General features: G+C 42.0%; 1 protein-coding gene across 13 annotated transcripts in view; it reads left to right on the top strand.

Moving 5' to 3' along the window:
• CACNA1G (calcium voltage-gated channel subunit alpha1 G) overlaps positions 1 to 25513 on the top strand; it is a 285359-nt gene that overhangs the window by 245545 nt on the left and 14301 nt on the right. For 4 of the 13 annotated variants that reach the window (XM_075119253.1, XM_048817869.2, XM_048817861.2 and 1 more), the window contains 9 exons: positions 8788 to 8939; positions 12444 to 12553; positions 13514 to 13647; positions 15454 to 15524; positions 15797 to 15875; positions 15987 to 16108; positions 16904 to 17248; positions 20005 to 20145; positions 23514 to 23648. In XM_075119253.1, coding sequence (XP_074975354.1) covers positions 8788 to 8939; positions 12444 to 12553; positions 13514 to 13647; positions 15454 to 15524; positions 15797 to 15875; positions 15987 to 16108; positions 16904 to 17248; positions 20005 to 20145; positions 23514 to 23648 — 1289 coding nt within the window. Of the gene's footprint in view, positions 1 to 2498; positions 2550 to 8787; positions 8940 to 12443; positions 12554 to 13513; positions 13648 to 15453; positions 15525 to 15796; positions 15876 to 15986; positions 16109 to 16903; positions 17249 to 20004; positions 20146 to 23513; positions 23649 to 25513 lie in introns of all 13 variants that reach the window. The other 9 variants (XM_048817865.2, XM_048817858.2, XM_075119254.1 and 6 more) reach the window with 7 other exon arrangements.

Raw genomic sequence — 25513 nt, 5'->3', positions numbered from 1 at the left:
TTCACTATTTGGTTTATTACAGCCTTGTAATGCCACAGCAACATTACCTGTCTCATTTATCAGGCAGGTTTATTTGTTGGCAAAGTAGCTCTAGGGCTATTCAAGGATGTAATAAAATAATGAAGCCATCTTATTCTAGAAATGCTTTTAAAAAACACCCTATAGATACATATCAATGAGTTTGCTTGAGAAATACAGATTGAAAAAGAATTCAATAAGACAAATTAACCAGATGAACTGTCATTGATGTGAGATAAATTGAACGATAAACTTGACACAAACTTGTGGCCCTCTTAGAATAATGTAGCTTTAAACATTCTGTTAGCGTGATGGAAGGATGCTAGACCTACACACTCTGTCAAAAATCTAAAAACCTGACCTTTTTCTTTTTACTTCAGTTTTGGTTTGGTTGAAAAAGCAGGAAATAACATTCAGGTCAGAGGTCAAAGGCCAGAGGTACTCTTCTCCATCTTGCATGCTTTCTGTTCTGGTTGCATTTTTTTCAAGTGCCCATCTCTTCATGGTATCTCTCTCTTGTTACCCTCTCCCATTCTGTCTCCTTATTACTTGTCTCCACTTCTTTCACATTTCATTTTCTATCTTCGACGCACGTCAGTGATATTTAAGAGTCTGTCTCTGATCAGGAGCTTGTGCTAGCAATCTGAAAGCCGGTAATGTTAACTCTGAAAGGTTAATAAAGTTGCGATGAGCTTAGTTATACTACTGCAGCACAAATATCACTAACTAAGGCTCCCATTCAGAAAGCACTTAAGCACATGCTTAAGTCCATCCCTTTGCAGCATGGCTCTTAAGCATGTGCTTAAGTCCCATTGATTTCTACGGTAGCTAAGCACAATGCATATGTGTTGTCCCAAATATGGTGCTTTTCGGAATCAGGGCTTAACGCCCTGATCCTGCAGTGAGAATGGCATGGCCAGAGCTCTGCAACTGCACAGCACCCTATTGCTTGCACTGCAGGATCTGGCCCTAAAGAAGGAATATTCTAATATCCTGGGTACATTATAGCATCTCCAGATTCCTGCTCAGAACTGTGGATCAAGCAAAGAAGAGACTGTAACCAGTTCCTTTCTGGGTGTTACAATGAGCCCAGTGAACTTTGGGAGATGTAAACAGTACTGTGTGGCTCTTCACCCAGTGTGGACGCAATAAATAAAGCTCATAGCTATGGATCTTATCAGTCAGCCTCAGTTAAATGGGATACAGCTGATATATCAAAGGATTTTTTTCCCTCCAAACAATTAATATGTATAGAAAGCGCTTTAGGGTAGTCTGAATTCCCAGACACAATTGCTGAGTGACAGCGGCTGCTTTAGAACATACAGCTACACGCTGGATGCCAATGTCCCTTTTGTATAGTTTGGTTTTGGAAAGAAAACATTCTAAATGTCATTAGAATAAATATATATAGATATTATGAATGACCTTATTTATAATGCTAGGAGAAAAAAGATGAATCAGACATAAGGCTGGTCTGGGAAGGAATCACAGAGCATCCTTGGAGATGTGGATATTTGCATTCAGTTCTGTAAAATGCCTAATTAAAGAGGCAATCGCCAGATCGTCTACCAAGGAACAGAATACTGCTGAGTGCTAAACTTCCTTAAAAAAGAAAGACATGAAGCCTTCCAAAGAGCTTTAGAACAAAGCTTTTCTCAGTTCACATTCAATGAAAATGTTGGTTTTGACTGGATATGTCCAGTTTTGCTCTCAATGACAAGTAGGTGTCATTGCTTTGCTTTTCCATCTGTAGTTGTAACTGGTATTCCATTTTGGGATAAGGGGCTCACTTCTACCCTCAGATCCATGATAGCAATTCCATTGCAGTCATTGGGGTTTCCTTTATGCCGAAGCTGGCCTTGTCACTGAGTTTTTGTTGTAGCTAACAGTCGGAATTAGTTTAACTGACTGCATGGTCGTTTTTTTTAAATGCTAGTCTATTCCTATATTAGGACAACCTGCTGCATCTGAAAAAGAGAAACATGTGGGCATACCAATACAGTGCTTACATGACAGATGCAGAACCTAGTTGTGTAGTATGCAGGTTTGCAAGCAGCATATTGTGCTAGGGTGAAATTCAACCTCTGCCAAGGCTTTTGCGTAAATCCTACTCAAACCCTGTCTTGAGGACTAACTAACTGATATATAGGTCTTATGCGGGAGTGAATTGGCCCTAAATTTTTAAGGGGGCAAAGTTCTGTCAGTTAAACGCTGCAACCTCATGGAGTCCATTGCGGTAGCACTGGCGTAAGTGGGAGGAGCATCTGGCCCTTAGTTTTACCCCACTGTATCAGAAGGGGCAGGGATAGCAGATTCCACTCACCATAAAAGATATCTAGGAGAGAACATTATTAGAACTTTTCGGGCTACAGCCATTACAGACCTGTCTAGTTGACAGGAGAACTGTAGAAACGGTTGAAGGGGAATGAAACTCTTGCCGCGCGTCCTGCCAGATGATTAATGTCGTTTCATTCTTTTAGATCTAATGCTGGATGATGTAATAATGGAGAGCTCAGCCAGTGCAGTGCAAGGTACTGGGAAATCTTAACGTCTCGTCTCACGTGAATGGCAGTGCTGTGTAACTAACGGCTGGCCAATGCTGCTGTGAGGCATCCCACTAAACTGTGCGTGTGGTGGAAGTCTTGTTTGCTTACTTCATGGCGCAGGCATATCATTTTTAAGTGGCAAGTCTGCAGACCTGACTCAGGCCAGGCACTTGCAAATCTTAATTTACACCTTTTATCAGGGTTTTTTTTTTCTGTTTATTTTTTAAAATCATTTTTCCGGTCCTCATCCAAACATTGTCAGACTTTTTGTTTTTGTTTTTGAGAATAGTGACTGGCTTTTGAAAGGGGTCCTGTGTTGTCCACACTCACTTTCTAACCATAAACCATTAGGAGATTCTGAACATTCTTCAGCGGTATCTCTGGAAGCCAAATGACCCAGCTAGAGTAGGGTATTTTTCCAGAACTACCTTGTTGCATTGCTAGTATTCCAGTAAGAGAAAACCGGCTAACCTGAGTGAAACCCAGCCCCTGTGCATAAAGCTAGCGCATAGACCTAAATTTGGAAGTGGGAAATCTAAATCAGGGGTAGATTTCATCCTCCATGCTGTCAAACTTGCAGCCACAGGAAGTCCCCAGGTTATTGGGTCCAGCTCAATGAGGGACCAGTAGAGAAGATAACAGCCTTGGGTAGGGCACAAGTTTCTTCACACCAGCTGAGAGCTCTGTGCAGATACCTTGAGCACCTTGGGGAGGTGTACATGTGCCATATATGGACAAATTCTCTGTTGTGGATCTCAAGGACCTTCCCCCATCTGGCAGAGCACAGCTGTATGAAGTAAGTTGTAGGGAGGTCACTCACTGAATTCTGGGTTTTGGCTACGGGCCCCACTGAATGGCCTTATTTCTATGCTAATGGGATCCTTAGTCAATGGAAGGTTAGCCATTAACCCCTGATGAGCTGGGGAAGGAAATGTGAGGTTAGCAGAAGTGAGCTGTAGCTCACGAAAGCTCATGCTCAAATAAATTGGTTAGTCTCTAAGGTGCCACAAGTCCTCCTTTTCTTTTTGCGAATACAGACTAACACGGCTGCTACTCTGAAACTTTTTATTCTCGCTGTTATTTCCCTACTAGAGCTAATGGAAACTTTTCAAATTGTAATGATTTTTAACCAAATTTTCAGATTTCAGTTGGGAAAAAACATTTTCTTGATTTCTAACCAGTTCGATTCACACCACAGCCCTGTCTGCAGAAAGAATGTTTAAGTTTCATTCGTAGCTACAAGCCGTAGTACATCAGATCTTGTAAGTCAGGTGAAACAAACTTCAGAGTCCTGAAGAAGACGGGCGAACTTCGATTAGACTTGCTAAGAATCTAATCTCACCCTCTCCTATCTACTTAACTCACTTCTCCTCCTTTCATTCATTACTCACCAGAAGGTGCTTCAGGCTTCAGATCTTTTCTCTGGTTTTGTTTTTGTTTTTAGTTTTTTTTTAAGACGCAGCAGCTTTGATCTGAGCAGTAGTTCTTTTTTTAAATCATGAATTGTTAAGAATTGTAGTCTGAATAATTAAAGATTTGTTTATATTGAAATAAATGCGTAAGTGCATTCAAGGAAAATTACGTGTCCATAAAACCATTCCAGTGAAAGGACAGCCCTGTTTGAGACAGTGAGCCCTGATCCTGCTGTTCTCAGTCAGGCAAAACTCCGATGGAAAATCAATGTTGCTCATTCATTGGTGAGAAATAACTCAGGCAAAAGGAGCATCCTAATCTTCTTATAAAGTCCTGGCTGAAAATGACCCAACTTGCTTTAATGAACCTGAATCTCCTCACCATTGCCACTCCTTGTGTTTTAATTTCCTTGCCTTCATCCTCTCTGTTATTGCTAGGAGTCCAATCCTCCACCCCTTAATCAGACATCAGTGCCTGGGGAAGGATTGAAGAAGCAGGCCCTAGGTTTTTTATTTTTGTTTTTGTTTGTTTTTTAATTTGGTTGTGAGCATCTTCACCACATAAGACCTCTTCCGGTCGACAAGAGCTTCATCTAGCATTTTGTTTGTTTTGTTTTTGTTTTATTTTGTTTTGTTTAATGCTTTGATCTCATTCCAAAACTGGCCATTATCCAATGCAGACTCAGAAAGAAACGTATAGTTTACCTTTAAAACTGTGTGATTGTCAGATCTGTGCTTTTGTATTTCCTTTGTTGTCTTTTATTGGAACCAGTATTATTGAATGTGCTTGTGCTGGTCTTCAGTCATCAAAGTGAAAGAATAGAAAGTTCTCTTTCAGAATCATTGTGTGATGCTAGGGAATCAATATTGATGTTTTACCAGTCAAACCTTCTGTAGCATGATGAGAAATCCTAAGCTGAGGACCCAGAACTTCCATATGTCTTTGTATTTTACAAAAGGCTTCCTTTATCTTTATGTGAAGATGAGATGGAGTACTGTGTGTCTGTGCTGTTTACTGGTGTGTAGTGGAAATTACTGTTATTATTTTGGATCTATCACAGCTGGAAACTTCTCAGTGGGAATAATTTATCATTTCCATTTTGCTTTAAAAATGCCACTCAATGTGATAAAAGCTGAATAAAACAATGTGTTTAAATGTAGAAGTTCCTTCAGTGCAAAACATTTTAAACCTAATTCTCTCAGTACAGTTTGTAAATCCAGCTGCTTAATGTGTTCAAAGTTCACTGTTTTCCTGCTTATATCCCCAAAATAAATGTAGACCTTTACAAAGAAATGCATTCCTTCATGGAACCACTCTTGTGAATTCCAGTTTCCACTGGTGGTGCAGTTCAGCACTGTTCTACTCTGAAAAGCGACTATGGAAAAATGGCAACTTCCTACTCTTCAGGGATGAATTCAGAGTCCAACCTGGTCTCTTGCTGTGTTCTATTCCCACTAGCCCTATTGAGTGAACACAGCTATTAGAAAGGGAACTGGATTCTCTTCTGGCCCCAGCATCCTCAACAGTATCGTTTGCTGAATTCCAAGCACACAGTCTTAATTGTTGGTGCTATGCAAGCCAGAAAGAATGGAGCGTGACTTTCAGTTATGATACTGGCAGTTAGAAAAATCACTTTTATGCATACACGGAGCAAGTGAGTCACTGATAGTAAGAATCAGTGAATTATGGAATCACTTTCCAGAGGGACGCCACACTTTAATAGTTACTTGTTACAAGCACGGTTTAACTAATATCCAAATTATGAGGGAACCGACTCCCATTGGACTCATCAGTTCCACTTCCTGGCACTTGTTAAGGCAATCCTTTGTAATAACGACCCCACTGCATGGCGCATATATCATCATAGGACCCCTCTTCAGGGGTCTAAGCTGTTTGGATGAGGGCCACTGGACATGACCAACTAAAAACAAGTACGCATAATGTTGGGCACCTGTGACAATGGACTCAGCTGCCCATCAGGCTAGAGCATCATTTCCCAGGATTAGTAGGGAAATGAGACTTATGAGTAGATTGCCCGACCTTCATTGTGTTAGCTGATCTTTCCAATTTAATTGTATCTAAATATTAGAGTTCATTCCTTTTCCTATCCCACTTTTCACCCAGCCACAGCAAAGCAGCTTGATTTAGAACCTGTTTACCTGCCAGATTTGTCGTGGGCTTTTGCTGCATCTCGCATCCTCTTGCAGTCTTATTCTGCCATTTTTTTTTCTTTTTCTTTAATTCTCTGTGTGTCAGGAAGTGATCTAACCTTTCCAGTAATAACCTAGACTAATCTGGAGCTCTTGTTGTTCTTGACACAGTGTATTGTAACAGTACAGTAATGTGGTGTTGTGTTAGTTGTGAGATTCACCACCTGGAGCTCAACAGATGTCTGTATTTCCCAAGATGTTGGTATTGTTTAGATTTTTTTTCTGCAATAAATATGAATACTGCTGTTTGATGTGGGCATGGAATTTACACCTGGAGAGTGCCAATCTGTGCAAACCATCTTAAATATGGCTTTTCTTGCTGATGACATAAAGAAGCAACTGCTCTGTTCAAAAAGTTCCCTGCCTACCTCGATACAGTAGCTATTAATTTGTAGCCCACAGGCAGCATGGTATATTTGTTTGTGGTTCATTTCAAGGTAATATCTGTGTTCCGCTAATATGCATGACCAGCATGTTGAGAAAGGAAAATAAGTGGTAGTATGATTTATAAACCGGGTTGAGAAACCGCCTGTTAATAACCTTACAGGCGGGGGATAAAATATTTACAGTCTGTAAATTAGTAGTGTTCCAGATGTGTCAGTGACACTGACTTTCAAATTCAATCAGGAAAAGCATTTGACATTGCAAAGTCCAGGGCCATGCTCACTGAAAGGTTAAAAAAAGGGAATATTTTGGGGAAGGTTTGGCAACCCTGTTTATAAGGCCATGCTGTTACTAGTCCAGATGCAGGATCTCTGCACAAGTAACATTTTACAGCCTCTCTGTAAATCCCTGCTATATTCTAAGAGCTGCAGTGCTATTCTGTGGGATTTGGAATGACCTGCCAATCAAAGCTAAAACATTTGAATTCCAGTATAATTATTCATATGTAAATCCACTGCAAGAAGAGGCAGAAATGTTGACATTTTCCTTTTTTGAATGTGAATTATTCAGAAACCTAAAAGAAATCAGTGATCAAATTATGATGGTGTTTCTTTTTGCAATTATAACCTGGTTCATAACTAGGCCCTATTGCTAACTTAATTGTATTCAAACATTTTAGTTAATTTCTTACTCATAATTTAGCATAATGTGATCAAGATATCGTGGCTTTATGGATATTTATGCAGGGATTTGAGATCCCTGACAAAAAGTCGTGTGAGTCAGCAAGCCACCGGTTTGGCTTTTGTTAAGTGCTCAATAGATTCAGCATTAAAATTTATTTTATAGACCTTTTCACTGCTGTTATGCTTTTGCCCTCCAGTATAGATCGCCTTCTGCATATTGCACATCCAAAAGTTAATATTAATACTGCCTTTTATTTTATGACACTTGAGCAGAATTTTGGGAGTTCCAAACCCTTACCATATAAGCTGCTAAATAGTTTGTCTCTGGTTCTTAAGCTTTAGGGGAAAAGTCTGTCTCAGTGAAAAAACAAAAATTCTGTGATTTTTCAGGAGCCCATGTCATGAAGCAACGAGCGTACAGTGATGTTAAACCTGTGGCTTTGGTTGCAGAATCATTGGCTATCTACACACCAAATTATATCCCCAGCAAAACTTTAAATTAGTTTTCCCTCGGGGTAACTGATACATATAGTTCATGGCTTCATTGTGCCCAAATTTCTATTTGGAGTAATGTATCAAACCCTGCATTTGTTCAGCAGTGCTAAATCTCAAGCCATGCAATTCTCTCAGCTCAATAATTTTTATAACCAGTTGATTATCTAATTATGAGAATAATATTATACACTGACGTATTCAAGACAGTCCTTTCCACTTCAATCTGCCTTATAATGCCTCCTTGAAAAGTGTGCTGAATTATATACTCAGCCTTGGCATTTCCTCATTAGAGATTAGGTGAGTAAATTAGTTTATCTCCTGGAACATTTAGGGTCTGAAAAGCATGTGTCATTCCCAATGCAACTGACTGTGGAAGTAAATCTAACAGTGAAATCTACAATTCAGTAATTGTATATAAATGGAGAATTATTTTTCTAGACATTAAAGTAGACTGATCAGTTTTCCACAGTATTTATTCAATGTTTTTCAGAGTTCTGACAGCTGAAGTGTCAAATTTTGTCTAACCCCATAATTCACTGCGAAGGAGATGAGATGAGTTTATTGCTGTCTCTTCAAATAAGACCAATAAATGAAGGGCCTGTGTTCTCAAAGCCATTGTCAATACCAATTTTGTGCAGTATTTGATTATTGAACGGGCTCTTCGGCTGCTGTTTTTGTTCATTTATTGTTTTTGTTTCCACATTAAGTTAAAAAAAAGTAGGGCTTTTTAATTTCTTTACAGTGAAACAGTTCCTGGAGCCCACAATAGTCCCAGCTGTACTCACTTCATCTCTAATACTAAAAGGCTGAGTATTGTGCATGTTACATTAAAGATGTTTAAACGGATCCATGTTGTTGGTAGCCTTGCTACATATTAAGGCTGGTAACATACCACCCAGGAGCAAAACCCAAAGCCTTATTGTGATCAATGTGGAAAGCCTCAATTTTGGAGTTTGCAAAGGGAAGGTGAACTCATGTTTAAGAGACACAGAGTAATGAGCTGATCTGCCTCTCCACTCTTCCCGCCCCCCATTTCAGAAGCACAGTGTAAACCCTACTATTCCGATTACTCTCGCTTCCGGCTCCTGATCCACCAGATGTGCACAAGCCATTACCTGGATTTGTTCATCACTGGAGTGATCGGCCTCAATGTGATCACCATGGCCATGGAGCACTACCAGCAGCCGAAGGTACCGGGAGACAAGGAAGCTGGCAATAGCCAGTGATAGAATGGGGAAAAGAAATGGTCTCAGCTTTCACTGAGTGCTAGAGATGGGCAGAACCAGGGCTGGTTTGGTTTTACAGAACTTCATCTATTGGGTGATGGTTTTGCATGATCAGCATTGGTGCCTTAGCCAGTGAGGCAAGTGGTGGGAGCAGAGGAGTGGGAGTTGGAAGTTCTGGCCTCTGTTCCCAGTTTTACTGCTTGAGTCCTTAACTAGTCACTTAGGGTAGGTCTCTACAACCATCCGGTGGTGTGACTGCAACACACGTAAACACGGATCAAAACTAGCGCAGGTATCAAATAGCAGTAAAGCTGTGGCAGCCTGGGCCAGATGCTTGAGTATGTGCCCAGGGTCCCAGGAGGGTGCCTCTAGCCCATGCTTCCCTGCTATTGTTACTTGAGCTGATGAGGTAACTTCCCTCTGTACCTCAGCTTCCCCATCTCTTACCCACCCTTTATAAATACTCTAAGAACATTAAAAAAACAAAACAAAACGAAAAACCTACCATAGCAGTAAAAGTTGGGATGAAAATTCCTCTAGCCAGTTGCCAGTGATTTTTTTTTTCTTGAAATCTTCTCTTTGACTAAGTGTTTCTATGGTAACAGTCAGTAAGAAGACTGTAATCTTTCTGGGTCAATTCCTGAAATCTTTACCCATGCAAATCTCCCGCTGCTCATGTCTACACTAGAAAAGAGGTATATTTGAACATACACGTTATAACTACAACCACCTTGCCTATGCTAGGATTTTAACACCTTATCTAACACTTATTAAAAATGCACCTTTCCTCATGGAGACATGGCCAATGGGAGATTTGCCTCAGTGCCTACCCACTACATTCAGCAAGCAGATACATGTAGGGCCTGATTTTCAAAGGTACTGAATACCATTGCCTTCAGTTGGAGTTATGGCTACCCTGCATTTCTGAAAATCAGACTCTTAATCTATTAAGCGTGCCAGGCTCCTGTATCTTGGGCCTGTTCCGATGGTAATAACAACCTGTACTGGGAAGATGACTGCCTTGTGCCGAAGAAAGAGATGGAAATGGCTGCCACTGCTGTATAAATTGTAATTCTTTTTATTAGCTCCTTTCAAAATGAATACATGCAAATCACAATAAGGGTGAAATATTCTTTGAGGCTAGACAGGACCTGCATGACTAATGTAAATAACAAGTGAAGGGGAAAAAAGACACGTGCGCACACACACACATCCATCCATCATAAGCTAGCCGAAGAGTAAAAAGGCACAAGCCCAATTTCTTTTTCCTTTGCAGGTCACCTTTAAATACACTGGGAAGCACATTATGAGATTCAATCACTTTCTGATTAAATCAGTCATTAGCAAAGAAGCTTGTATTAGAATTACTCTAGGGCCTGTGCTTATTAAAGTCATTTCACAGTGACATTTTTACTTGTATTATAAAAACATTCATATTTTTCCCTTAAGGAAAGTAAAATTCTTTATCTAAGACCCCAATGTCCTATGTGTACATAATAATGTAAGAATGGAAATAGTCGCACGGAGGTGAATGGGATTACCTGCCTGACTAAAGTCATGCATGTGCTTACGTACTTTGCTGAATCAGGGCCCCGGTGACTAAATCCAATCTGGAGTTTGATTATTATCCTGGAGATGTATAGACAGATAAATGTGCTTAAGAGCTTTATATCCAACATCATAATTCACCAGGATGGTGAACGGGATTGGTAATGGGATATGGATGGGAAAGGACTTTTGTCATCAGGACACCAGTCAAAATCCAGTACATATTGCTGCTGAGTAACGGCCACTTTGCAAGCAGTGCTGCAGTACAGAGAGAGGCATACACAGTTTGAACAACTATTGGTCAAATTCTGCATTGGCTAATTACATTCTACCGGTGCAGTTTTGGCTGGGCAGAGTTAAACTCTTCTGCAGTGTTGCAGTGAGCTATTTAATAGCTGTGGCTTTCTTCCCCAGATGTGGCTGCATTTCAGTATCAGGTGAAGTGATTTCTCTTGATCGATATTTGGGGTAAATTGTGCCATGAAGCCACAATCTGACTGAGATGCATGAGAAGCTCTTGGTAGACGCAGTGCCTCCTGGGGAGCGCAGCTGCTGCCTTTGGAGCAGGTGCACTCTCTGTCACCACGGAGCTAGCTCTGCTTCACATGAGAGCGTGGGACTGGCAATGGTGCTGGACTTGGACAATCCTTTTTGGCCAGTTAGACTGCGGAGGCTTGCAGCACTGAAAGCCACAGCACCATAGAATCACAGGACAATGGAACTATGGCAGTGCTCAGCCCTGGTACAGGGGCAAAATGTGGGAGAAAGGGCCTTGCTCTTTCCCCATCACCTCTTTCCTGCCCAGCGATGGCTCGCAATCATGGCATTAACTTGTGAAACGTCTGATGATCCTTTAAAAGCAACTGCCATGACCCACCTGGCCTTACATACCCCTTGGAAACACATCCAATTCTATCATCACCTCTTGAATTACTTAGCAATAAACCACGGGATGCCATGATCTCACTAGCAGCTTTCTCACAGAACTTTAATGACACAATCTTTCACACCCTAGCTCGGGATCTGTGTAATATTACCCTCCCCCACATCACCTCCCAATGGCCCGTACCCAGCTATTGCTGTCACACCTTTCAGCAACAAGAAATATGATGCACATTGCTTACAAAGGAAATCTAAGATGCTATTACCGCTGCCCTCTTTTACCAGTATGACCTTGGGAATAAAACCACTTCCGCCATTAGTTCGCAATCGCCTGTGTAATAGGTGCCCTGCTGGCAGTGATGACTATCATTAGCGGCAAGGTTGTGACACAAGCAAAGGGGAAAGAACTAGGGAATTCGATATTGTCTGATGCTTTATCCATATCTTATGCCTTGCTGTGAGCTCAAGGTGAGGCACTAGCCATACGGCTAATTTCCTGTTGCTTGTGCCAGGATTTGGACAAACCTAGGGCCAGACTGTGGCTCTCACATTGGTGCACGAGGGCAGGTGTGGTGCAAAGTGCCTTCCCCTGGCCTTGAACATGCAGAGCGCTGGTGCACAAGGCCTTTGTACCACTTAGGCCCACGGATGCAACAGTTCCTTGGTGAATCACTCTCATCTAAATGGTCCTTAAATGTTTTGCAGACTACAGACGGCATTGTTCCCAGCGTCGAGCAGTCTCAAGAGGGGCCTGAGTAGTGCATAGGCTTTGTGCAGGCCCTCTGCCCAGGGGTGAATTGTACAGGGGCTGTGCACAATTGCAGCCTCTGCACCCTCTTAAATGCAGGGACTTCTCCTTACTAGTTCCTCCTGGGACTGAAGGGAGCAGAGAGAGAGAGGGGCCATAACCCTGATCCCGTCTCCTTTGTCAGTCATCAGTTATTTCTTATTAAATGTATAATTCTGGTGAAAACAGGATGGCAGCAAAACCGTCCAGCCAAGTCAGCAACTAACCTCAGCTTTGTATCCATGTTCCAGGTTCTTGATGAAGCACTGAAGATTTGCAATTACATCTTCACTGTCATCTTTGTCTTGGAATCTGTTTTCAAGCTGATTGCCTTTGGGTTTCGCCGGTTCTTTCAAGACAGGTAACAAAGATTAAATCCTGCACGTCTGTGACAGCAGCAGGGGCTCAATAGATAATGGGCCAAATTCAGGGGTGGTGCAAATCAGGGCAAGCTACTGCTTTATATGCCTCTTGCTGACATACTTGCGCCTGATGTGTAACTTACGTCACTAGTGAATTTGGCCTTGAGACTTCCTTAGGAGTTGCATAGGGTCTAAATCTAACCCTGAGTTCTTGTTGTTATATCATGAAACGAATTCTCGCCTTACCAGACAGCTGGCAAGTCTGATCTTTCTTCCCACTGTGGACTGGATAGAGTTGTCCTGGTGAGATCAACAGACCAGGAGGAACTGCAGACATTGGCCTCTGTTGGCTTAGGATGAGCTGTAACTGAGTTAAGATATTTATACATTTAATATTGGCCCCCCTCAAACCTCTGACCTCGCATTTTTCATCTTCCTCAAGTCAAATGTCAAGAGCATTGGATTCATGCCAGACTTCTTCCCTAGAGAAAATCATTCCTCCCCAACTTCTAGCTAGTCTGACATCACTGTTGTGCTCATCCTATCTACTCAAGACTTTCTAGAGGGCCTTTCATCGTGGTATAATCTTGGTATGTTTCCTTCTGCCCAATGTGACTGTGTTACAGTGACTGGACATTGGATCAAAGCCTGCAGTTCTTACTTGGACACAACTCCTGTTGAGTTCAGTGAGAGCCTTGCCAAACAAAAGGCTGAATAAAGTTTGTAGGATTTGGCCTAATGTCTGGATCATCGGGTATAAGCCCAGTCATGGTTTTATATTTTCTTTGGCGTTGGCTGATTCCATAATCTAAAAATAATGGTTTTTGTGCAACTCCCCTCAAAGTTTCAAAAGTTTGTGTCTGTGAGCGTTAGCACCACTGACATGACTGGAATTTGTTTAAAACAAACCAACGCACACTGCAAATACTTTAGTAGATGTGATTTTGTGTTGTCTTCAGATGGAACCAATTAGACCTGGCAATAGTGCTGCTGTCTATCATGGGTATCACTTTGGAAGAGATTGAGGTGAATGCATCATTGCCCATTAACCCCACCATTATCCGGATAATGAGGGTGCTAAGGATTGCTCGAGGTAAGACGGAGTCAATGTGAAAATCATTTTTATTTGAGGTGCAGTGAGCAGTTCTGTCCAGGACATGACTGGGAAACCACTGCATGCCACATGCCCTGCTTAGTGCACTTTGTTCTGGCATCCACAAACTGTAAACAAATAAGAGAACAAAAGAAGGGAAAACATCGCAGAAGAGCCAAGGAGCTGAGCCAACTGGCCATGTATTTCTTAAGAGCACTTGCAGATCTAGATCTTCTTAGAAAAGAGAATCCACTGTGAATTTCATTGATGGGTGAACCTGGAAAAGCAAACTTTGGCATGCTCGTGAAATCAAGTATGTCTCAAAGATCTGGAAACTAGATAGGGGTTTCAGGGTGCAACACAGCCATAAGCTAGAGAGTTGGCAATTGATTTAAAAAAAAACCCCAAGATGGTTAATAAATTTCATTTCCCTTTTCACGTGACCTCTTGGTATTGTGTGAGACAACGTGTCTACTTTGCTTTGTATCCAGATGTACCCTAGCGATGATGATGATGATAATACCTATCGCATCTCTGAGGCTTACTTAGTTAGGGTCTAATTTTCAGAAGAGCTGAACACCAGGAGCCCCAACTGATGTCAGTGTAAGCTGCAAGTGCTCGACACCAGGGCCGTCCTTACCCATACGCAAACTACACGGCTGCATGCTGCTCCAGCAGCCAGCCCCATCCCCGGGCCAGCTGAGCCAACAAGGAAAGCTGCCCCCGCTCCACCTCTTCCCCAAAGCCCCCAACCCTTCTCCGCCCTAGCCCCGCTCCTACTCCACCCCTTCCCCTGAGCTATGTCCCAGGGGACCGCATCAGGGGTCGGGCGCGCCCCACACTCACCAGACGAGCTGGGGAGCGGAGCAGAGCAGAGAGGGCTGGAGCCAGGAGGGCTGCGTAGGGCACCACAATGTCTAGGGACGGCCCTGCTCAACACCTTTGGAAATCAGGCTCCAAATGTTTGTAAAGTGCTTTGAGAGCTTCATTATTGTCATGCCAAGTTATTAGCATTATTATTATTTATTCTAATTGGAACAAAGAAAGAATGGAAATAGATGAAATGTAGTTGAAGCCAGAAAGGAAGCCTCAGAAGAAAGGGAAACGTCTGTCATATTAGGTACATTTCAAAAGGAAAAGCATATGCAGTTTCCGCCTGGAAACTCAATCTTACAGACAAGGGCATGCAAAGCAATGCCTGCGTAAATCAAACATGAAGGTAGGCAGCTGCAGAACTCAGAAGGTAGTTAGTCCAAACCAAGAGGAAGGAAAAAGAGATCCAGGGATGGTAACTCAGAAGGATATTTTCAGGGTTGTATATTTAGTACTGGATTCAAGACCCAAATAGGAGAAAACCCTAACGGGCCAAATTTCATCCCTGGTATAGGCCCCACTGAAGACAATAGGGGTGAATTTGGCTTCCTATTTGTTTAGCTGTAAGCAGAATTCTAAAGGAATGTACATCTGGTAGTATCTTGACCTTTCTAAAACTGTTTACTTCCCTCAGCAGAAGAGACTGTCAGGAGAAAAGGTCATTCTTACATTCCTAGCATTGTGTCAACATTACCCAATTCAGAGAGAGCAAGAGAATGGTGATTCTTTCCCGAAGCCTCAAGATGCAACTATTCACAGGATTCTAACAAGCATCTGAACAATCTAGAGCTCTATAACGAGGCCTTGAGCTTTAGTTGCTAATGGAGAGCATGTGACATGATTTCATGCTTGAGGGATCTTCCTCTCTCTAAAAATCTGTGTCTCCACAGTAATGCTGCAGCAGTAATGTTATGAACCTATCATTTTCTACAGTGTTAAAGTTACTGAAGATGGCTGTAGGGATGCGAGCCCTGCTGGACACAGTCATGCAAGCACTGCCTCAGGTAATTCATTGCCTTCCCAGAAAAATCTCATCAGGACCAGAGCTACATTCTTATTGCAGAAGGCTGCTCCTGGACCTTCCTCCTTATTTTTGTCTTCACTGTCATTGGAAAATTGCATTTCCCATTAGAAACTCAGTCTCAGATGCTATCCAGGTCGTATCTGCCCTCGGGCGGCTTAACTTTTGTATGAAAGAATACGGGGAGAAGCAGGTCTGGAAAAAAATCAACTAATGTTGTTGTCCCCCACCCCCCATTTCTTTTTCTCTTTCCAGGTGGGGAATCTCGGTCTTCTCTTCATGTTGTTGTTTTTCATATTTGCAGCTCTTGGAGTGGAGCTATTTGGCGACCTTGGTAAGTTCTCCACAGACATAGCATTGCCGGAAGCAGGAGGAAATAGTTACATAGAGGGGGAACGTGAGCGAGCTCATTGTCTAAATGAGATTCTTCTGGTTGATCTCACAGAATGCGATGACACTCACCACTGCGAGGGGCTAGGGCGGCACGCCACTTTTAGAAACTTTGGGATGGCCTTTTTAACTCTCTTCCGGGTCTCAACAGGAGACAATTGGAATGGGATAATGAAGGTAAGAGATCCCTGGGGAAGGAATATTGATGATCATTTCTAATGTTACAGGCTGTCTGTCACTGTTTCAAACCAATAACAGGGATCAGCTGGGGCACTCAAGCTGGGACGGCCCCTGCACTTGTTGATTCGGGGCCTGGGCATTTTCTCAAAGCAATTCTTTTTCCTCTTGCCTGACAGCGCCTGGGTTTGCTGGCCTTCAAATGCATTGTAAGTTCCCAGGCTTTTCCTGAGGTGGTGGCTTGAGGACAAGGAGGGCAATACAGGGAGTTTTCTATGGAGTGACATTAGTTCAACTGAGTAGCTTGTTTTGTACGGGGAACTAGAGGCTCCAGTAGGCTCGTTATTTTTCGCTGGAGCAAATAACACAACTGTGCGACTGATGAGGTCTGGGTCAGTTAGGATAGTTGCACTTTGGCCTTGCAAAATGGCCTTTCAGAATGGAGAATCTAGGATAAGCCAGTCCTCTGGGAGTATAAAGGAGCAGACAGGCGCCACCTGTTGGAATGCAGTGAGACTAGTTGGTGTTTTCTCTGAGCCTGTGTGCAAGGCAGTATTCCCCTCTAGTGTCACACCTGACTCCAATGAGTTAGGTTTTGCTGGGGGGTCATTTGCTCACCTAGACAGATCTGAAAATCGTCCGTGAAACTAGTCTGATCATCTGTGTGTGCTCAATAGATGGTTAATCCATTTGGGCCTTATGCGGGAGCACTGAGTGATTGGATGGCAGGATCAGGCCTTCTTCGGTTAACTGGAGCTTCCTCAGTTTCCATAATCATTTTCCCCCTATCACCAGGACACGTTGCGCGACTGCGACCAGGAGTCCACCTGTTACAACACAGTCATCTCGCCCATCTACTTTGTCTCCTTTGTGTTGACGGCCCAGTTCGTCCTGGTGAACGTGGTAATTGCAGTGCTCATGAAGCACCTGGAAGAGAGCAACAAGGAAGCCAAAGAGGAAGCGGAGCTGGAAGCGGAGCTGGAGATGGAAATGAAGACTATCACCCCAGGCCCAATCCCCACTTCGGACCTCTTTGCATGGACAGGCGGTAATGGTGGAGAAAGGCCTGAGAGCCCCAGAGGATGTACCAATCCTATGCAATTCAAGGTGGATTCTCAGCTCTCATTATTTTATCCTATGGTGAGAATCTCAGGTGGAGGGTGAAGAGCAGGTTGGCCTGCATATTTGCTAAGGGAGGATATGCACGAATTCCAGTGAAGGAGTGAGTGTACAGTGCATTGGGGAGTTGTATTCCTCACTATCTGTTGACTGAATTGCTGCATGTTTTGATAATCTATGCTACAATGTAAAGATCCTGACCCAGTCTTCACACCAGATTGTCACTTCTGCTCAGGTGCAAAGAGCTCTGTGTCTGTTCTAGTGATGGGCCCAAGCCACAAAGTTCAGATCTGGCTCCAAATTTGGGGGATGTTCTAATCCAGGGTTTTGGCTTGGGGGTGTCGAGGGGGGAGAAATAAATTTTGCTGCGTTTTTTTTCTTTTAAATGCTAAATAAAATGTATATTTTATATAAACTAAGTTTAATATTTACCCCCTCTCGGAACCAGTGCTCCCAGGGAAAAGATTACTTCAATAATAGGAGAATCTTCTGAGGGCTCGATCCTACTCCCATTGAATTCAATGGCACAGTTCCTATTGACTTTAATGGTGCAGGCTCTGGGCCATAGTGCTGTAGCTGATGGTACTACACTGCTTATATTTGTGAGCTATAAATGAGTTCCACTGGTCTCTCAAAAAAAGTTTCTGAATGGGGACTGGGTTAGTGAGGGGATCCAGACTTCTCCATATTTAGTTAGTGGGGCCGTGAAGTACAATTACATAAACACAAGAATGGTCCAGTCTTTATTCAGATGCCCAGATAGCTGCAAGATCTGTAACTGTGTTCCATGTTTACACCCACCTATCTAGCTCTTTTTACATATAAAATAGAAAATCTTGAGTTTCACATAGGTGAATGAAAAGACGTCTATTTGCCCTGTTTACAAGGCAAACTAATGTAATGAGTATTCTTATGGCTGAAAAACTCATTTGTGATCTTTAGGAATGAAGACAGAGTAAACTGTAAACTCACGTTCAGTTTCTAAGCCTTTGGAAAATGTCTCTCGCTATTAAAAATCACTGAGGTATGAGATAGATCCCAGAGCTGTCCTGACAGCACAAGGCAACGTGATTCAGGGTAATGTGGGGGACCTCATTGGTAAATTACATCTTACTGCTCCTTTACAAAGAAACACTGTGCCTTCACCACCCCCTAGCCCCCGCCACTCCCCCATAGACAGACACATCCACACCCTCTGAGCATATACTGCACACCGCAGCTTTTGTGCTTGGGGAGCGATGGGCTTGATTGTGCCCTGTTTGGGTAACACTGACCAGTGCAGTACCTAGTCTCAGAACCTAACGTTCTCTCTCAAGCAGAGAGCTGCAATCCTGCCCTGCTGCTGTGTGGTGAGCAAGTGTATAGACCACATCCTTTCCTCCACACTAGAGCATCCCTGTAGCAGACGGCAAGATTTTCTCCTTTATCTTTTCAGTCTGTTTGGTTCAGTCTGTTCTAGGATTATCCTACATGGATCTTATTCTGCATCCTCTAATATAAAATAAATATATATATATAAAAAATATAATATTACAGCTAGTATGGCCAAACAGTCATCTTCAGCATAGTCACAGATCAGTAACCAAGCTAAGCAAACGAGTAGGTGGAGAAGCGAAACAATCAGAATTATACCATCAGCTGTTTGAGAGGCTTTACAAATTTCATTTGGCCGTCTTCTATTTGGAATGGCCATGGAGGATGTTTATTCCACCCTCTTGTATATTTTCCAGACTCTATTCATTGCTCTTTCCACCAAAACAGATGCTTTGAAAACCTCAGGACGGTTTTATTCTGAAATAACTGTGATGATTTTCTTTCCTTCCCATCAAAATCTCCACAAAGAATCTGGTGTTTGAATACATGGTGGTAGAGGAATACAGTTCTCAGAATGCGCTTCTGCAAGGTCATGTGGTCAGCATGCGCCTTTGCTTGCATATTCCCTAGAATATTTGTATTGCGTGCCATTTGACTGTAACAAAGGTCCTCATTTCATTGTACATATTGGCTCTTCCCTAAACAAAAGGGACAACTTTTAAATGACCCCTGTACTGTTTGTGAAAATTATGTTATCATATATAATATTTCTGCTGTATGCACGAAGGCCAACATTTTTAAAGGTGGGAGCTTGAAGTTAGGAACCTAAACCCATATTTACCTAACCCAACCCACCTAAATTAGTGGCCTGATAGTCACCTGTGCTGACCATCCACAACCTCCATGGAAGTCAGTGAGATTGGAGAATGCATGGCACCTCCAAGAGTCAGGCTGCTTTCATTTCTGTGGTGCCCAGGTATGGATTTAGGGACCTAACGCTAGACTTCCATGTTTGAAAATGTTGCCATTAAGTGTTTCATAGATGTCTTACAGCAATAGTTTCCTTTAGAAGTTCCCAGTAACAAGCAATTGGATTCTGTTACAATGGCCCTGCCAGACTCCTACAACTCAGAATAACTAGTAATGGTCGTTCAGGATGGGAGTAATGTCTGAAGATGGCCCAAGCCTGAAATGTCCCACAGTTCCCCGGGGCATCTGGCTTCAGTCCTGTCTCTAGTGATGTCTGAGAAAGCTTCTGACTGTGAAATTACTGCACTGTTCTCTTTCCTCCTCTATCTCATCCTTTTCCTTCCTGATCATTTCTATTACTGCTAATCTCTCTCTGAAAACTATGGTTTTCTTCTTCCTGTTTTCCCCTGTCCTTTTACTCTCTCCCTCTGTCTCTGTCCCTCACTTTCTCTCTCTTTGGCTTGCCTCTGCATGCTATACGGCACCCCTCCCAGGAAAGACACTTGTTTGATACCATATCACTGCTGATCCAGGAATCTCTGGAAGGAGAGTTGAAGCTGATGGACAACCTGTCAGGCTCTGTGTGCCATCATTATGCCCTTCCAGCTCCTGAATATTACAACTCTGAGAAACAGGTTAATATTCCTAATTTCCTGCACAGTCTCTGTCCAAGGCAATTTGACTGAGACCTGTATTGAAAAGATAAAGTTGGGGGTGGGGTTTAATCGAAACTAGCCATAGGGATTTTGAAGCCTAAGTCATCAGGGCTATTTTATGGGAGGGCAAGTTAACTTATCTCTGTTTAAGATATTATATATCCATGCTAGAACAAGTGTGCAGGATTTAATCTCCCCTCCTTAATGTACTAAATCCAAAGCTAAATTTCTCTATATATGAGTGGCCTTAGGATGATGACCAAATGTAGCCCAGATCCTGAGATTGGATTTATGCATTGCAACTGCACAGGTGCTGGGATCCAACCGCGCAGACTGGATTGTAGGATGGGAGCTCATGGACCGGATCAGAGGGTGGTGTGAAGGGGCATCTCTCCATTCTGTAGCGATGCCCATTTACACTCCAGCCCCATATGTGTCTCTAAATAGGCCTCTTGCGACTGGGTCCTGATCTCCAATCTGAACCCAATTCGAGAAAGCAAGACAGCACTTTAGCAAGTGCTTATATCCCAAAGAAGTCAGTGAAGCTTGGGTATGTGCTTAAAGTTAATCAGGTACTTAAGTGCTGTCTTCAGTAGGAGTGGACTTAAGCATGTCTGTAAGTGCTTTCCTGAACTGGGGCCTTAAACAGTTAAAATAATACCACTCAATTTTTTTAAATTAATGTAGTTGAAATAAAATTCCTGCTTTCTCCTATCCATTACTCCTTAGGGCAAACACTTTTTCGTATGACATAGGCTAATTCAAATACCCTCATTTTTTATTGTTTTCATTTTGACTGAGCAAAATCCAATAGTGCTGTAATTTTTTGCTAAAAATATCTTATCTTTATTTTATCAGATAAAAATATCTGAAGATTTCTTATTAAATTATTAGTATATTTATTTACCAGCTCATTGAGTACTATAAATTATTCAACTTTTCTTTTCATTAGGCAGGGAGAACAAGTTTGGATACAATGAGAACTATACCTTTATAGGTTTCACAATATTGGGATAACTTTTTACCCCCTAGTTGTTAATTATCACTTTCATTATGCTGGGGATTATTAACCAACAGACAGAGGTCTCCCTTAAAACCTGTGATGGAAGGGACAAGCTAGCTTTGTTACCTTTTCCGTTTCCTCAGTCCTGGGGACTGCTGAGAGCTTGTATGGCTGTCCACATAACTTAGAGCAGCTTCGGGGCTGCTCTAAACTATCCCAACTAATAATGGCCCCCAAAGGTCCATTACACCAGCCAGCAATTACCTTCATCCAACACATACTGGCTACATCCCCTTTTTCCGCTGTGGAGGAGGGCCCATAGAGGCTGGCATAGAGCTACTAATATCAGTCCTATGCCAGCTAGGAATCCGTCTGCCATGCTGGGGGAATTCTCAGTGGCCCTGTTAGGGTGTCTCTCTGGCTCCTTTGTGCTACCTCAGTGGCAGCTAGGTTCTAGTGGACTCAGGTGTGCAAGAGCTGCAAGTGCCTCTGATCTACATTTCCTGGTTCCATCCACAACCAGAGGCAGAAGCTCTGGGATACCGTGACTGATGTTAGAACAGCTCTGCCACTGGCAGTTCATTGTGTTCCTGACTCCAAAGGACACACTGGAAATCCTACCAGAAAGCCTGTCCAGTAAGATTGCTAGCCAGCCCTGTGTCACAGATTCAGAAGGTGAGAGGGTTTGGATAGAGTTCAAAAGAACAATCAGTCTCATGATTATCTCAACCAAACCTCTGAGGTTCATCCATCACTAGAGTTAATTAGCCCCAGGTGAAATAGTATGATACCATTTCCAAAAGCAGGCGTGCGGGAGAAACCAACTCTTTGCTAGGTTGGATATGGCAGGCTTCGGTCTCCACAGCTTCTCTTGAAAGACGCATTGCTGTGGAAACAGACTGTTTGAACGCTTAAGATAAAAGTGCTAATCCTTTGAATTAAGAGAGGAAATGCTGACGTACTGGGAGCCCTAGAGGCAGCACTGTGGACCTATGTCTTGATGTAGAAGCTGTAGTTGTGCATGGATCAGTTTTATATAAGGCCTATAAAACAGTCCCTTCGCTAACCACACACCCATAGAGAAATACGTGACAATCGGTAAGACAAATATCCGGTTTGAGAGAGAGTGCTTAGAAAGTCAAGCCTACACTTTAAATCCAGCATCTGGCTTTGAGGCTGCTGACAACAGTGACTCTACTTTGTTAGGAGAACACTGTCCTTTCTTTTGGGCAGTCTAGACAGCCACCTCAAAGCACAAAGCAATGACACATTGTGCTTCCCATTAGATGGTCGTGTGTGCCTCAAGAGAGAGCACCCTCCACTGAAGGCTGCATATTTTGCTTGATTTTTTTTTAGAAAGGACTAACCCTGTCACCGACTTGCTGTGGCCCTGGGGAAGTCACAGAGGGCAGATTTTCAAATATATTTAGGTGTCTAAAGAAGCATATAGATGCCCAATGGGGTTTTCAAAAGCACGTAAGTGGGTTAACTAACTCCCATAAATGATTCAAAGCCCATTAGCACCTGATCCAAAGACCACAGAAGTGACTGGGAAGAATCTCACTGACTGCAGCAGACTGCGGATCAAGACTTTATGCCTCAGTTAACCCATCTGTAAACAAGTTATGCTACCTGCCTCACATGGCAGAGACTCAATTCACATTTGGAAAGTAGATTGTGATCCTATAATGAAAGTCTCCCTAGATAGATGTCATTCTTTACACTGCATTAAAGATGCATACATGAACAGCTGATTGCATCCTAATCAGATGATTTTGGTGTCGAGGGTATCCCATGAGGATCCAAACAAGACAGGCTAGAGTCAAACACAACTGCAACATCGCCATAGCATTTTGGGATAGGAGATATCAGCGAAGTTTTGAGGTTCTCAATGCCTCTAATAGTTAGATGTCATTAGAATAATAAAAATACATATTTATCTACATACTACCTAAGCTACTGTTACTTTCACTTCCTGTTGGTGTTGTGAGGATAAATACATTAAAACTTGTGAAGCACTTTGAAATCTACTGATGAAAAGCATTATATAAGAGACAGGTATTATTACTCTTATTATTCCTCGATTTGTCACATAGAAACCAGTGTTTCTCACAGCACCTTTAGTGTACAATTGTAAAATCTGTTTGACTTATTTGTAAGTATTTAAGGCTGAATGTAATGGGTTTTCTTACCCCATTTCCTTATGGTTTTATCTACCGCAATGACATGCGTGACATAGATGCTCTTATTTTAGGGATAATGCTTCAGTATTTAGACGATGATACTTTTTTTCAAAAGGTTTGTGTCCTGGTTTCTTATGCTTAATCATCTCTCCCTTGTTTAGATCCCTCTAGCTGAGATGGAGGCTCTGTCTCTGACGTCAGATATTCTCTCTGAAAAGTCCTGGTCCTTAGCTCTGACGGATGACTCTTTTCCTGATGATACTAACACACTCTTACTTAATGCTCTGGAAAGCAATGTACATACACTGGTCACTATATATTCTGATGTTTACAGGGTTCTAAATACTGCTGTCCCAATGTTAATCACAATGGTATTTTCAGTCCAACTCTATCTCCAAATAGCACCTAATCTTTTATCTGAAGAGGGCAGTTTATTTTTATTTTTTGCATCATATGTAAAAACATTACATTATCTTCAAAAAAAAAAAAAATAGCCCACCCACAAAAAATGGATGGTGTGAATCTTGAAACTTTCTCTGCATCTGAAACAAATCAATGTTTGTGTGCATAAAAGACACACCCATGAGCAAATAGCTCATGTGCCCGATGCAGAAGGATTATCTACATCCCCTTGGTTTGTAAGTGACTAGATTTTGTGAACATAGGTGCCCTCAGTGCTTTGGGGATGGGCGCCAGATACACTTTTTTGAAATACACCAGCTGCGGATCTCTCAGAGATGCTGCTTGTTTTGTGAACTCTCATTAGCAACCAATATTGGATTCCTTTCTCTTTTTTGTAAAAAATTACCAGTATTTTGAGCCCTGCTTTAACCATCTTCTTTTTGAAACATTAGACATTTTTAGCTGATGTGTAGCGATCAAGTGCTTTCTTTCTGCTGTACAACAGACATAACTTCTCTTCAAACATTTTTGGATCCATTCTTGTTTTATATGTCGTCCATATACCTATCTCTGGATGTTTGTGTTGTTGATAAAATTTTCTATCATCCTAATTAATATTTATTTGGGCTACACCTTCTTTAAACCGTGACAATATTTCCCATCATGCTTCATGGCATCATGTACAAAAGAAAACTACATTTAACATTTTGTATGGAACATTTTGTTTCAAAATAAGATATCTAGTGGAGGTGGGCTGAGGAGCGCAGTGTTCCAGTCTGGATCCAGATTGGGTAGAGATTAGGAATCTGACAGCAGTGAAGTCTGTGTGAGCTGTTTCTCATGGGATCACCTTTCAGGCTTTTAAATGGCTTTCATGAAATTAGCTGTTCTCTCAAGATTTCTGCTATTTGAGGCTGAAATCTCAGAAGAGTTTGGCTGCATCTGAACTGGAAAATAAGCCCCTTCTGAGTTGGATCTTGCTTGGAAACCTAGACAAGGAGAGTGGATTTGGATCTGATCTCGAATCCAAATGGATTTGAATGTGAAATTCCAGTTTTTGGACCATCTCTTGTATTAAGCAAAATGATGTGTAGAGAAAGGTGTGTGCATGCAGGTTGGTGAGGAGGATTTCAAACCAGAAGTGTCAGCATTACCAGAATTGAACTTGCCCTCCTCATTTGAGTTATAGCAGGAGACTGCAGTCCCTAATGAATATCATTTATATCTAAATCAGCAAATTCATGAAGACTGAAAACAATTTTTTATGGCCGTGAACTTGGATTTAGTTGGCCAATTTTACAACAGTGATCCCCCTCTTTTTTTTGTTGTAAATTCCATTTAATCTTGTCCTGTTTTACTGTGTACACAAAACACACTAATGAAATTTTGCTTCTGTTAGAGGACTAAATTAGAAAAAACCTCAGAATATCTATTTCAGAAAAATATTAATGCTCAGAGTAAGTGGAAGATAAATTTGCCAGTAGATAATTTTTAAACTACTCTGAAAGAAGGGGATCAGAGATGTATTTTACTGAACTACATTGGCATGTTCCTCTGTTTTCTATGATTTCTTATGGAGTTCTTTATAAAGGAGGTAGTTCTTTTGTTAGAAATACATGACTGGGCTTACATTATTTCCATGTTTGATAACACCTTATAATTTTCTTTAGAACGCAAGAACATAGGAATTGCCCTACTGAATCGGACCCAAAGTCTATCTAGTATCTGTCTCTGATGGTGGCCAGTGCCAAATGCTTCA

The sequence above is a fragment of the Caretta caretta genome, chromosome 14 (genome assembly GCF_965140235.1).
Source record: "Caretta caretta isolate rCarCar2 chromosome 14, rCarCar1.hap1, whole genome shotgun sequence".
NCBI classification, from domain to species: domain Eukaryota; kingdom Metazoa; phylum Chordata; order Testudines; family Cheloniidae; genus Caretta; species Caretta caretta.
The sequence above is the reverse complement of the archived record's forward strand: the minus strand, read 5'-3'. Positions and strand labels throughout refer to the sequence as shown.